The sequence below is a fragment of the Azolla caroliniana genome, unplaced genomic scaffold (assembly GCF_043228905.1).
Source record: "Azolla caroliniana isolate FFs.n. ecotype wild unplaced genomic scaffold, voAzoCaro1.0.p SCAF_9, whole genome shotgun sequence".
NCBI lineage: Eukaryota > Viridiplantae > Streptophyta > Polypodiopsida > Salviniales > Salviniaceae > Azolla > Azolla caroliniana.
In genome coordinates, this window is record NW_028230444.1 from 7,616,437 (window position 1) to 7,628,024 (window position 11,588).

At 39.8% G+C, this 11,588-nt stretch overlaps 2 protein-coding genes across 3 annotated transcripts; both read right to left on the reverse strand.

Moving 5' to 3' along the window:
• Window positions 1–4,082: 4,082 nt before the first annotated feature.
• On the reverse strand, window positions 4,083–6,104 carry LOC147860077 (uncharacterized). Of its 2 annotated transcripts, none has more exons than XM_087324166.1 (2): window positions 5,599–6,104; window positions 4,083–5,485 (listed from the first exon to the last, which is right to left on the reverse strand). In XM_087324166.1, the coding sequence occupies exons 1-2, from the start codon at window positions 6,069–6,071 to the stop codon at window positions 4,243–4,245; spliced, it is 1,716 nt and encodes a 571-aa protein (XP_087180292.1). In that variant the 5' UTR covers window positions 6,072–6,104; the 3' UTR covers window positions 4,083–4,242. The 2 variants fall into 2 exon arrangements, with proteins under 2 accessions (XP_087180292.1, XP_087180291.1); XM_087324165.1 differs by having other exon boundaries at window positions 4,083–5,488.
• A 433-nt stretch (window positions 6,105–6,537) lies between these two features.
• On the reverse strand, window positions 6,538–7,829 carry LOC147860078 (uncharacterized). The gene is made up of 2 exons (XM_087324623.1): window positions 7,168–7,829; window positions 6,538–6,782 (listed from the first exon to the last, which is right to left on the reverse strand). The coding sequence occupies exons 1-2, from the start codon at window positions 7,724–7,726 to the stop codon at window positions 6,538–6,540; spliced, it is 804 nt and encodes a 267-aa protein (XP_087180749.1). The 5' UTR covers window positions 7,727–7,829.
• Between the last annotated feature and the right edge of the window lie 3,759 nt (window positions 7,830–11,588).

Sequence of the window (11,588 nt, forward strand, 5' to 3'; positions counted from 1 at the left end):
GGCTCAGGTAGTTAGCTACAGCGTGTTGGACTCCGGGCCGGTGCTGGATCTGAAAATCAAACTCTTGTAGCAGGAGCATCCATCGGGCCAAGCGACCTGTGAGGGCCTGTTTATTAACCAAGTAGAGGAGAGCCGAGTGGTCGACGAGGAATGTGAATTTCCGATGTTGTCGGTGTCTCCAAAGCAGGCTTTGAACTCACTAATAAAATCTTCAAAGTTATTAAGCAAGGGCGATTGTTTTTCTAGAAGCGGAGCGAACCATGCTAAGGCTGAGCCGCTAAGCAACGTGCCTATTAAGCCGACTCGGGATGCATCAGTGGGGTATCGGGAAGGATGCATTTGGAGGACTAATCGTACATGATTAAGGAATCCCCTGAATTGCGATCGCGTTCCATCAAATTTCACAGGAAGTCCAATCTTCGGCTCTTTATGAAATCCTTGGGGACTTGATCCTTGTTGTTGTAATGCCGCTTCAAGTTGTTTCACCCGTAACGCTAACTCCCCATGTTGTTGTTGCGTTTGTTGCTTTTCTAGAGCGATTTGTTGCAGATCCCCTATCAGCCGTTGGTTTTCTTGTTCCAGGGCAACAAACTTTTCTTTTAGGCACTGTAACTCAGAGAAAACGGATTGATATTCTTGGGCGCTAACAGTAGCCATAGTAGGGGGAAAAGGATAGGAGGATGAGGGAGAACGACAAGTAGGCTGGAGGAAAGAGGGAGGAAATTGGTTCAAACTGTCAGGAATAGTACTAAAGCAGAGATGGAATTAGTACTAAGAAGAGTAGTACTATTAGTACTAAGAGGACAGGACTGCGTAAGATTCCCGAGAGAGAGGAAGTGAGAAGAGGAGAGAGAGAGAAATAGGATGATGACAGCAACTCTTATATTATATGAAAGATAAGTACAAATCGACTAAGAGGCTTAAGACTGGTGTTGAACCAATTTGGTTCAAAACAATGCCTTGTGCCTCCTTTTATAGTGTTTTTAGGAATAATCCTGAAACTTCTAGAATGTTCCAGAGAGATCTGGAATATACATCAATTTTCTATGATAAAGCATAAATGAAAATAATATCTTATAAAATACAATTCATAGTCTAATGGTAAGAGCTCGACCCATGTAACGTAAGGTCATGGGTTCGAGTCTTGCCATATCATGACAGCTGGAATCTAATTGTAAGCTTTGGATAGTTGACAACAAGCCCATATGTGATTTGGATTGGGAGCCACTAGAGGTGTGGTGGTAGAAACCGGGAACAGGCAAACTGGAACGGTTTTTCAAGTACACTACTAAGCTAGGAAGGAAAATCATTGGCTCCAAATCCATGGGTGTTGCTCTAACTCGCAATAGTTTGAAGGATAAAGGCATTTCTGATGACTTGTTGAAGTCGTTTTGGAGGAGACTATGGGTGTTCGATATGCCAGAAAAAATAAAGCTTTGGTTGTGTCAGCTTAGTCATAAAGCGATATCAGTGGGGGAGTGGCTCAGGTGTCGTGGTGGTGACGTTGGTTGCAAGATATGTGGACACCCTTTGGAATCAATTCCTCACTGTTTTTGGAATTGTGGAGAGGCTATTAACATTTGGGGTAGAAGTCTCAGGATAGTTACGGCATGTGGCGTGAATGGGAGAGTGGTATGGGGATCCGTATAGGGGTTGAAGTTAACATGGGAAGGTTGGGTTGAACAATTAAACCCCACGGTCATGGATTTATAGTGCAGGGTGGCAAGGTGTTTCAACGTGCTGGAGTTCGACTTGGCACTAACTCAAAAAAATTTGAAGAGATATGGATGATGGTGGCTTGTTTATCTATCTGGCACATTTGGACCAAGCGTTGTAAGTTTGTTTTTCAACAGCAAAAGATCCCTAGTGGTGAGGTGTTGTTAAATATCTGGTTCGAGCTAGTATCTTGGTTGCGGGGACGATACGACTCGATTCAGGGGGGATCTAATGCAGGTGAAAGAGCTCAGTCAAAGTTCCAACTGAAATGGGGTAGTTCTCCTATGGTGGGCAGATCATCATTAGGGCCTGAATGGAACTACCAAGCACCTCGATGGTTGTTTACCCCAATGGCTTCCATCAATGACCAGGTGTTGTAACTATGTATAGATATGGTACAAATTACTAGGTTATAGGAGTTGTTTGGATACTTTTGTTGAAAATGAGGTGGGGACTATGTCCACTTTGGTAGAAGGCTAGAGTGAGGGTGGTTGTATTTTTGGTGGTCTATGATGTAATTGTTTGCTAACTAATGCGAAGTAGTGTTTTTTTGGAATATATATATATATATTAAGACTACTCAAAATACAATGTCTTTTTTATGTTTATCATTATAGACAACCCATCCTCATCTTTTTACCCCTAATTAAAAAGTATCATTACTTCTGGTTAAAATTTCGTAAGTTTTATATATGGGCAAGTGTGTTAAATCAACCCCATGCCATTATAGACCTTTCACAATTTCAAATTCAAAGCATATCGGTTCATCTACTTTCACCTCAATCTTCTTGGTGTCAACATTCATCCTATTTTTCATGTTACGAGGAATAAAGGTTTTGTAGGTTGTGGATCAAACTAATGATGAGCAAAGAATAAGAGATGAAGGAGAAGGATGAATTAGCATGGCTCAACCACATTGACCACCCGTGAGCAAAGGACTATAAGGATATGCCTATAACAAGTAGCTCATGAGAAATTATCTTCCCGAGCTCATTTACGATAAAGTATTTAGATACTCAAACTAAGCACGTTGAGATATAAACAAATTCAAGAACTCAATAATTGTAAAGACAAAAGAACCTCGTGGAGTATGATGCTTTTGGGTTTGAAGCAAGCTCGACAATTTCAACGCATCTAGCTCTTTGGCCTACAATGATTCCATCTTCAAACATGTGGAATTAGGAGCTTAAACCATTCTCGAGAGTCGGTGGGGCCAAAATCTTAAAGTTCCGTGAGCCTCACACTATGGAAGGTAGTCAAAAGTCAAACTCCCATCTTGTTAACCTACGAAAGCATGGTAGCAAAATATGTGGTGTACCAAATTAAACTAGTAGGTTCCACGAATGTGAGTGCAATGTGTAAAAGGAGAGCGAAAACATTTCAAAGACGCAATCGTTATGTGTGTCTATGTCTATTTAGGCGTGCCTTGGTAAGACACGAGTGGAAGCAGGGAGAAAGATAGTAAATGACACACAAATGCAAAGTCCATTCCGTAAGTTAAGAATCATGAGAATTCCGAATCGGAAATGGCATCTCTTTGTCTCGAATTATGATATTCAATCGGGAATGGGCATCTCTTTGTCTCTAATTATCTTACCCTACATAATCCTAGGAGTTTGGATTCGAGACCCAACCTTTCTCATCTCTCTATTCCTCCATCTATATAGGTATGCTCTTACATTATGCAATGTAGGGGTTGAACGCGTGACCTTCTCCATTTGTCTGTTACTCCATCTGTATACATAGATATGCTCTTCCACTATGAAATGTAGGGGTTGAAACTTGAACACATGACCTTTTGTTAGTCCATCTATATAGATATTATGCTCTTCCACTATGGAATGTAGAGGGTTGAAACTTGAACACATGACCTTTTGTTAGTCCATCTATATAGATATTATGCTCTTCCACTATGGAATGTAGGGGGTTGAAACTTGAACACATGACCTTTTTGGATCTCGATTGGGCAAGGAATGTCAAGGGTCGGAACACATGACCTTGTGGCCTCCATTGGATGGACTTACCACATCTCGACAAACTACTCTCCCTGTTTCTCTCTTTCTTTCTTTGTGCGTCTAAATGAAAATAGGCCTAGTAAAATGAAAGGAAACATACATGATCTCTCTCTCTCTCTCTCTCTCTCTCTCTCTCTCAATCTCACACACACACCCCACACTAGTGACTACACCATGAAGCCAAGCCAACCCAAGCATTTCAAATGAATAAATGAGGTCAAAAGAGGTTGAGAGAGAGAGAGAGAGAGGGTGGAGCCATAATAGCAATCATTATAATCATAGTACCAGCAAGCAATGCTATGGTGGTGGTGTTAGAAGTGATAGACATGTCACATAAGAGAGAGAGAGAGAGTGTGTGTGTGTGTGTGTGTGTGTGTGTGTGATGGGAGAAGAAAGAGAGAAAAATTTGTGGTGGGTTTTTTGCTTTTTTGCTTTTTTGTTTATGAAGAATTTTAGATACAGGGGAAAGAGAGAGAGGGAGAAGAGGAGAGAAGAATTTAAACCCTAAACCCTAAACCCTAAACCCTAAACCCTGGCCACTGCTGCTGCTATTATCTGAGTAGCACCCAAAACTGCTGTTCTTGTTAGTAGTAGTGGTGGTGGTGGTGGTGGTAGTATTAGTAGAGGTGGGTGGGCTGCTGCTGCTGCTACTGCTTCCATCTCCACCACCACCACCATTATTTTCATCTTTACTGCTGCCACTTCCATTGCAGCTTTTCTGATTATGGCTCTTCTTCCTGTACTCATCATCATCATGCATCTTGCTGTTGTTTGTTTGCAAAACCTCAGCCAGAGGTCCCCCCACCACCACCACATCATCATCATCATCTTCATCATCATTATTATTATCATTATTATTATTATTATTATTATTATTATTATTATTATTGTTGTTTCCTGATCTAGAGCTATGCCACCAATTGTCTCTGCTAGCTTTAGCCCCACCCATCATATGGACAGCATCACCATCATTCTTAATATGATTCTGATTCTGATTCTGATTATGATCCTGATCCTGATTCTGATTATGGTTACGATCCTGATTCTGATCCTGATTATGAATATGAACATGATTATGGTTATGATTATGATCCTCATCCTGATTCTGATTATGATTCTTATGCAATTTATTGGGGTTCACATCCAAACCTAAACCACCATCATGATGCTCACCATTTCCTCCACATTTAGCCATGCATAGCAAACTTTCAGGGGATTTGATGAACCCTGTGGAAAGGCCTGTACTACTAGAGGTGGTGAGATTATACAATAATAAGCTTCCCTTGCTTTCTGCTAATTCTTGAGGATGAGGGTGATCTAGCCATGGTACAAATAATCGGCCGGACGTTGTGGCCACTACATTCCCCTCTAGATTAGAGGAAGCTGAAGAAGATCTACTGATTATAGAATCACTGTAAGGATTTGTGTTGGTGTTCATGAATGAAGAGATGAAGTCCATATTGACAGTGGAATTAGTTGGATTGGGTGAGGATCTCAGCACTTCTGCTAGATTAAATGGCCTCAGGATCGAATTGGCCGCAGAATTCCCCTTCCTTGTGTCCATTTCATGGGCATTCAAAAGGTTCCTGCCGATTCTTTGATGGCCATCTCCTTCTTCTCTACGTCCTTTCAATTCTTCTGCTCTTGTTCCTTCTCCTCCTTCTAATGATAAGAATTCTGATGATGCTCTTGATGAGGAGGAGGAGGAAGAGGAGGAGGATAAGACTGCCCAAGCTTGATGGTCACTGCTACACCTGCTTAAAAACAGCTCAAAAAGAAGGAAAATATGAATAGATCAATACTTAAAACAATACATGATATGTGAATGGATTGGATTGGATTGGATGTAAAGTCACAACTAACCAACCTGTTTGGCACATGATTTGTAGTGCCTGGATTAGAAGAAACTCCATTAGAGCTCTGGAGAGAGAAGTGATGAACTTGTGGATGGATGCCACTCCTGAGTGATGTGTTGTTAGGCATGGGAAGTGCATGCCCACCACCATTGTCTGCAAGCAACGGAGAGGAAGAAAGAGGTGCAATGGCCATGGATGCTTGAGGATGGGTACTAGGGTTAACACCAAAATTAGGGTTCGGAGCAGCCACATTAGTAGGGGGGTTAATGGAAGCATCATTAGGGTTAGGGTTAGAGTTAGGGCTAGGGTTAGGGTTAGGGTTGTTGGAAAGCTTTGAGGCGGAGGCGGCACGGGCTCGGTGACGGCCTCGATGCACGTGGCGCTCGCAGTACTTCTGGTCGGGCATCACGTCCCTCGCGCACCTCCATTTCTTTCCGTCCGTCCGCCGGCACCTCCCGGGCTCCGGATCCACAGTACCCCTCATTAACCCTAGATTGAACCCCCCTAATACTCCTCCTGCACACAATGTAACAGAAATGGAATGGAATGCAGTGAGTGAATCAATCACCCACTACAATTTAACACATCTTAAGCACCCCCCCCCCACACACACACACACATACACACACACACTTTTTTAACAGAGAATGGGATGCAATATCACTCACATGGCATGATCTGTACCCTATAATCAATCAATCATTGATGCCAGTTACATTTGCTCAAATCCTTTAAGCCACCCATACATATATACATACATACGTACATACATACAATGATACATGCATGCATGCATGCATACTTCCATGGATCAAAGGTTCACAGATAATGAGTTTGTGTCACACCTCTACCATGTGTAAAAAAATTTCAAAAAACACAATCTAAGATGGATAAATGCAAGCACATCCCATTACCATGCATCAAAGAGATGAGATTTGTTTGATTTATTGTTAAAATTTGAAATTTATGATGATTTGGCTGCTTCTTTTTCTGAGGGTTTTGAAATGTGTACCTCCAAAGAGATTGAAAGAAGGAGTGGGGGGAGAGGTATGGTTCTGCATCATGGTTGCCAGTGCCAGAGTGTTGATGATGGGGAGGAGGAGAGCAGCAGGAGGAGCCACACCAGCTGTGAAATGCTTGAAGATATATGTCTGCTGAGTAAACTCAAGCCATTGCTCACTAGTAAAGAAACTACCTAGATTTTCACACACACCACAGTTCATATGGATCAGCTCCAAATCATAACAACAATGTCTGTAAATTTAGCCCCCAAAAAAAGAATCCAAAAAAGTAACTTTAGGGTTTTAATTAGCCCCAATTTGTTTTTAATTAGCTCTCAAAATCACAGGTATTATATACACCATCAGCTCTAAAAAACAAAGGTCGCATAAATTTTAGGCCAAAACAATCAGATACAAGAAATCATCCTAAAAAAACTCGAGAGTGTAAATTAGCCCTTCAAACAATTAGCTAAAAGAAACGAATTTTATTTTTAATCAATAGAAGAAGAAGAAGAAGAAGAAAAAAAAGGATGCCCGGTTTTTATAATATCTGAAGAAGAAGAAAAAATAAAGATTTACCTGTGGCAGCATTATTGTATTCAAAGGACGGATTAATCAGGTGGTTTTTGCTATACTGCCATCCACAACCACCTGGTAGATAGTGTTGACTAGGAACAGGGGAGCTCTTAAAAGGGGGGAACCCTAATCCTCCTCCCATATCATTAAAATTACTGCTATGATTATTTTGATTCTGATTATGATTGATTGTATTGTAATTAAGGTATATATTATTGCTTGGACTGATCATTTCAGTGTCATGATGATTATGTGCATATGCTAGCTTGAGAAGGTTGGCATTATTCCGATAGAAAGAATCATCTTGATTGGCTCCATCAAGAGAGTCCTCTGTTTTAGAGTGAATACCTAAATCTGAAGAAGAAGAAGAGCTATTAGTAGTGGTGGTAGAGGAGCAAGAAGATCCACCATAGTTCATACCATGGTTATATGCATTCCTCATGACTCCTCTTCCTTCTCCTCCTCCTCCTCCTCCTCCTATGTTTGCACTATAGCTACAGCTGCTACAAATGGTTCCACCATCCCTTATGCTTTGAGCTCTTGATTCAATCATAAAATCCATATGAGAGAGAGAGAGAGAGAGAATGTGAATCAATGGTACCTTGTTTGAAAATGTGTGTGTGTGTGTGTGTGTGTGTGTGTGTGTGTGTGTGTGTGTGTGTGTGTGTGTGTGTGTGAGAGAGAGAGAGAGATGGATGGATGGATGGGTGTGTAATGTATTATGTAATGTAGTGGAATGGAATGTGATGTGTGCAAAGAGATGAAACCTTTGGTTAGATATGATGACTTTTAGAATCAGAAAATGATAGAGGATGGAGGAGAAGCTCCCTCCTTGGTGGGTGAGAGAGAGAGAGAGAGAATACAAGAGAAGAAGTAGATGGACTGGTAGTAGTGTAGCTACATATGGTACTGAACTAGGGAGTTGATGAGGCTAGAGAGAGAAACCCCAACTAGAAATGACCCCACATACTCATAGATTAGAGAGAGAGAGAGAGAGAGAGAGAGAGAAAGAAACCCAAGTGGACATGGGCCAAATAGATAGATAGATAGATAGAAAGAGAGGAAGAAGGAAGAGCTTGTATTAATGCCTCCCTAAATAGGTCAATCTTGTGGCCTACCCAACCAAATCAATACATATAGATCTTACTTTGTTCGAGGAATGAAATTTTGAACTCCACCAGAAGAAAAAGACAACAAACAACGATTGGTTATTTTGACCAACCCCAAACCTCACACGACACGTCTTCATCTCGATTGTATACATACTTTTGTGCGTTACGACTCTTGACTCGAGTACTACTTTTCAATGAATTGCCCCCTTATAAATGGTGACTCCTAACATTGAGTTCTCGGACACTCTCCAAAGTGGTCCTTTTAGATGAGCTCCTATGACCCCCAATGTACTTATTATACTGGGCTTAAGCAGGTTGTGGGGTAGCCAAATTAAACTTGATAGTTTTGGTCATACTTGGTTCCAGTGATAATCAAGTGGAGACACTTAAGGGAGATATATAAATATATGGATAGAAAGATTTTATATTATTGTCTTTGGAGGAAAACTATGACCAAAGAGATAGAGATGGAGACACATTTGCTAGAATTTTATCTATAGAAAGACGTAAGTGAACCTTATCATATAGAAATATGCACGACATTGCACAATGTTTTGCCCTTCTTAATCAAGATGTGAACACATTTATCCCGCTTTCATTTGTTGAAAATCTATTTGTGGATGGGTTCCCAAAATGGAAAAACTTATAATTTCATGCACAAGAATGGTTTGGTTGGGTAGATTGCAAGAAAAACTTTTAAAATTTTGGTTCAGCACCACTTCGAAACCTACTTATTGCAATTCAATGTATTAGATTGGAAACATTTCTATTCAAATTTTTACCATGGAAGCCTAAGGCATTGATTGCTCTAGCTTTTTTGTTGTCCATCAGTGACATATATTGCCCCTTCTCCAATTATTCATACCACACTTGTGAGCCTCTAGCCTAAGGTCTAACTTTGAAAGGGAACATCTACCAACTAGAATGGTTTAATGCTCATGTCTCTTGCCATCCTCAATGGCCAAACTTTTGCTCATAACCAAACTCTAGTATTGCTTCATGGACATTGATACTCCATATGTCAAGAATTCAAATAGTCCCTCCATATTGTTTTTAGGTCTCAAGTATATCCTTTTACTGTGAACCCAACCTAAGAGCCTTTATAGAGAAAATGATTGTGGCTATATGTATCCCTTAAGGAAAAAGCATGGATCACCCTATGCGAAAGAAAAAGGATATGATGAAATGTACTTCATAAATCATCATAATGCAAAGTCCAATCATAACTATGTGGTAGAAAACAAAAACAAGATTACACTAAGTAGAGAAAGATTGATTCAGCATTTGTTGCCAAACAACCACAAATATCGAGATGGAATTATCATTGTTCGTTGTTCCTCCAAAATCTTGAATCTCTCTAGTCTTATCTAACTTCCAAATGTTAGCCCATTTACATATCTACCTACTCTTTGTATAAGATAGCTGTTAATTCTCCATTAGTTTCACACACCATCAACATGATGGCCAACAACCTAATCATGGGTGGGTTGATACATTTCTAGGAAGCCCTACCTAAGTTACAAACATTATTTAAGCTTATTCATTATGTAGTTCCTATACCCATGTAATTATGATGTATGAGGGAGAGAATGCATGGAGACAATGTTATGAGATTATCACTCATCAAACATATATAGGGGAATAGAATTACAGAGCCTCTATATGTATATTCCGCAAACTTGCCAAAAAGGAAGAGTGGGACCAATCTTAATGGTTGGTGATGTTTTCTTATCAAACGGAGGCGATTACAAGTCCCATTCTTTGAAAATGTTTTATTTTTCACGATATATATTGATTGTTGTTACTCTCGTCGATCACCAAGGGACAACATAGAAGAAATTTGGGGTGGCTCTCTTAGTCTGGCGCCCATAGTGCGTGTCCATCAACATGCTCACATTGACACATCAAGTGTCGCTTTAGTACCTTGTGATGTATTGAATATATTGAATAGGTAATGCATTAAACACCAAGGTAACCACAAAGGGCATGCAATTGAAAAATCAATATGAAGAGTTTGGCTATGATCAAGGTCAATTATAATGGATAGGAATGGCTATCTCCATCCATGAGACCATGATGATGCTAATTACAGTCACTATTATATCAAATAAAGGGCTGGAACATTCCAAGTTGGCTAGGCTTTCAATCATTTTAGGGCTTTGATAACTAAAAGTTTGTCATGTATTTGATGGTTCTTACCTATACTCCTTTGAACATATGCAAGGTTCCATGTGCACATTGTCATCATCTTCTCCTTATTTTTGAGGGAAATAGTTGGTGTATTGCATTGGCACATCTACATGGCCAAGTATGTGTGTGGTGGTTATGGGTGTGATCATGACATCATATGTGTGGTCTTACTTTCAACTACAAATACACAAATGTGATGTGTGCGTTATGGAACACACTTCCCAAAAGGAGGACAAAAGTATATATAGAATAAAACAAGGCTCCAATAAGCCATCTCGAGTATGTCACCATCAATGGCCAAATTGATATATCTATCAAACACTAAGCAATTGCCCTTTATATGATCATGTATTTATTTATAATGTCAAAGGGCATGCAAGAACACCAATATTGAAGTTTTCTAGTCATTCGTTATGACTTTGTCTTTAAACTTTAGGGTTAAAAAACAAAGCAACTTCACTCAAACAATACACAATTGTCATCTACATGATCATGTATTTATAAATTATGCTATGATCAATGTATCTCGAGAAGGTCCATAGGACCCTATCGTAGAGACGAAGTGAAGTGTTTCAACTTTGAAGGTCCTCATATAGTAAGTGAGTGCCAAGTGAAACAAGAATATTACAATCATAACATGGTTTAAATACCTCATTGAGTAACAAACCTACCACATCCACTGAACAAAGGGCACAAAACCTCCTAGGCATGGTTCACACAGGAGGAAACATGCAAAGGATGTGGTTATGCTCACACCGTACTTGAGTATCCAAAAGAGAAGAAAATGTTCGACATTAACCTATTTGTTGTACCTTCCAAGTTCTGGATACACGTGATCACTTGGCCCCAACTTATCGAACAAAGTCTTAGAAAACAAGAATCTAGGACTCAAAAGAGAACTACAAGAGCATAAATAGAGGAAGTTTTGTAATTGCCAATCCATTTCAATGCCAAATGCAAAATCAAAGGGAGATGAACCATGTGATGGACAAAATAGAAAGCGACCAACATAGCTTAGGAGCTTACCCTAAAACTAAAGAAGAGATTAATAAAGTCAAAGAATATGTTAATCACATGTTACATGTTATGTACATCACATAAAACAATACTATTATATTGTTC

Bases quoted from the DNA above. Each gene is read 5' to 3' on its own strand.
- LOC147860078 (XM_087324623.1), bottom strand. From the start codon at position 7,726: ATGGATTTTATGATTGAATCAAGAGCTCAAAGCATAAGGGATGGTGGA. The intron at 6,783-7,167 runs GTAAATCTTTAT...GTGAAAATCTAG, and splicing joins ATACAATAATGCTGCCACAG to GTAGTTTCTTTACTAGTGAG.
- LOC147860077 (XM_087324165.1), bottom strand. From the start codon at position 6,071: ATGAGGGGTACTGTGGATCCGGAGCCCGGGAGGTGCCGGCGGACGGAC. The intron at 5,489-5,598 runs GTTGGTTAGTTG...GCTGTTTTTAAG, and splicing joins ACAAATCATGTGCCAAACAG to CAGGTGTAGCAGTGACCATC.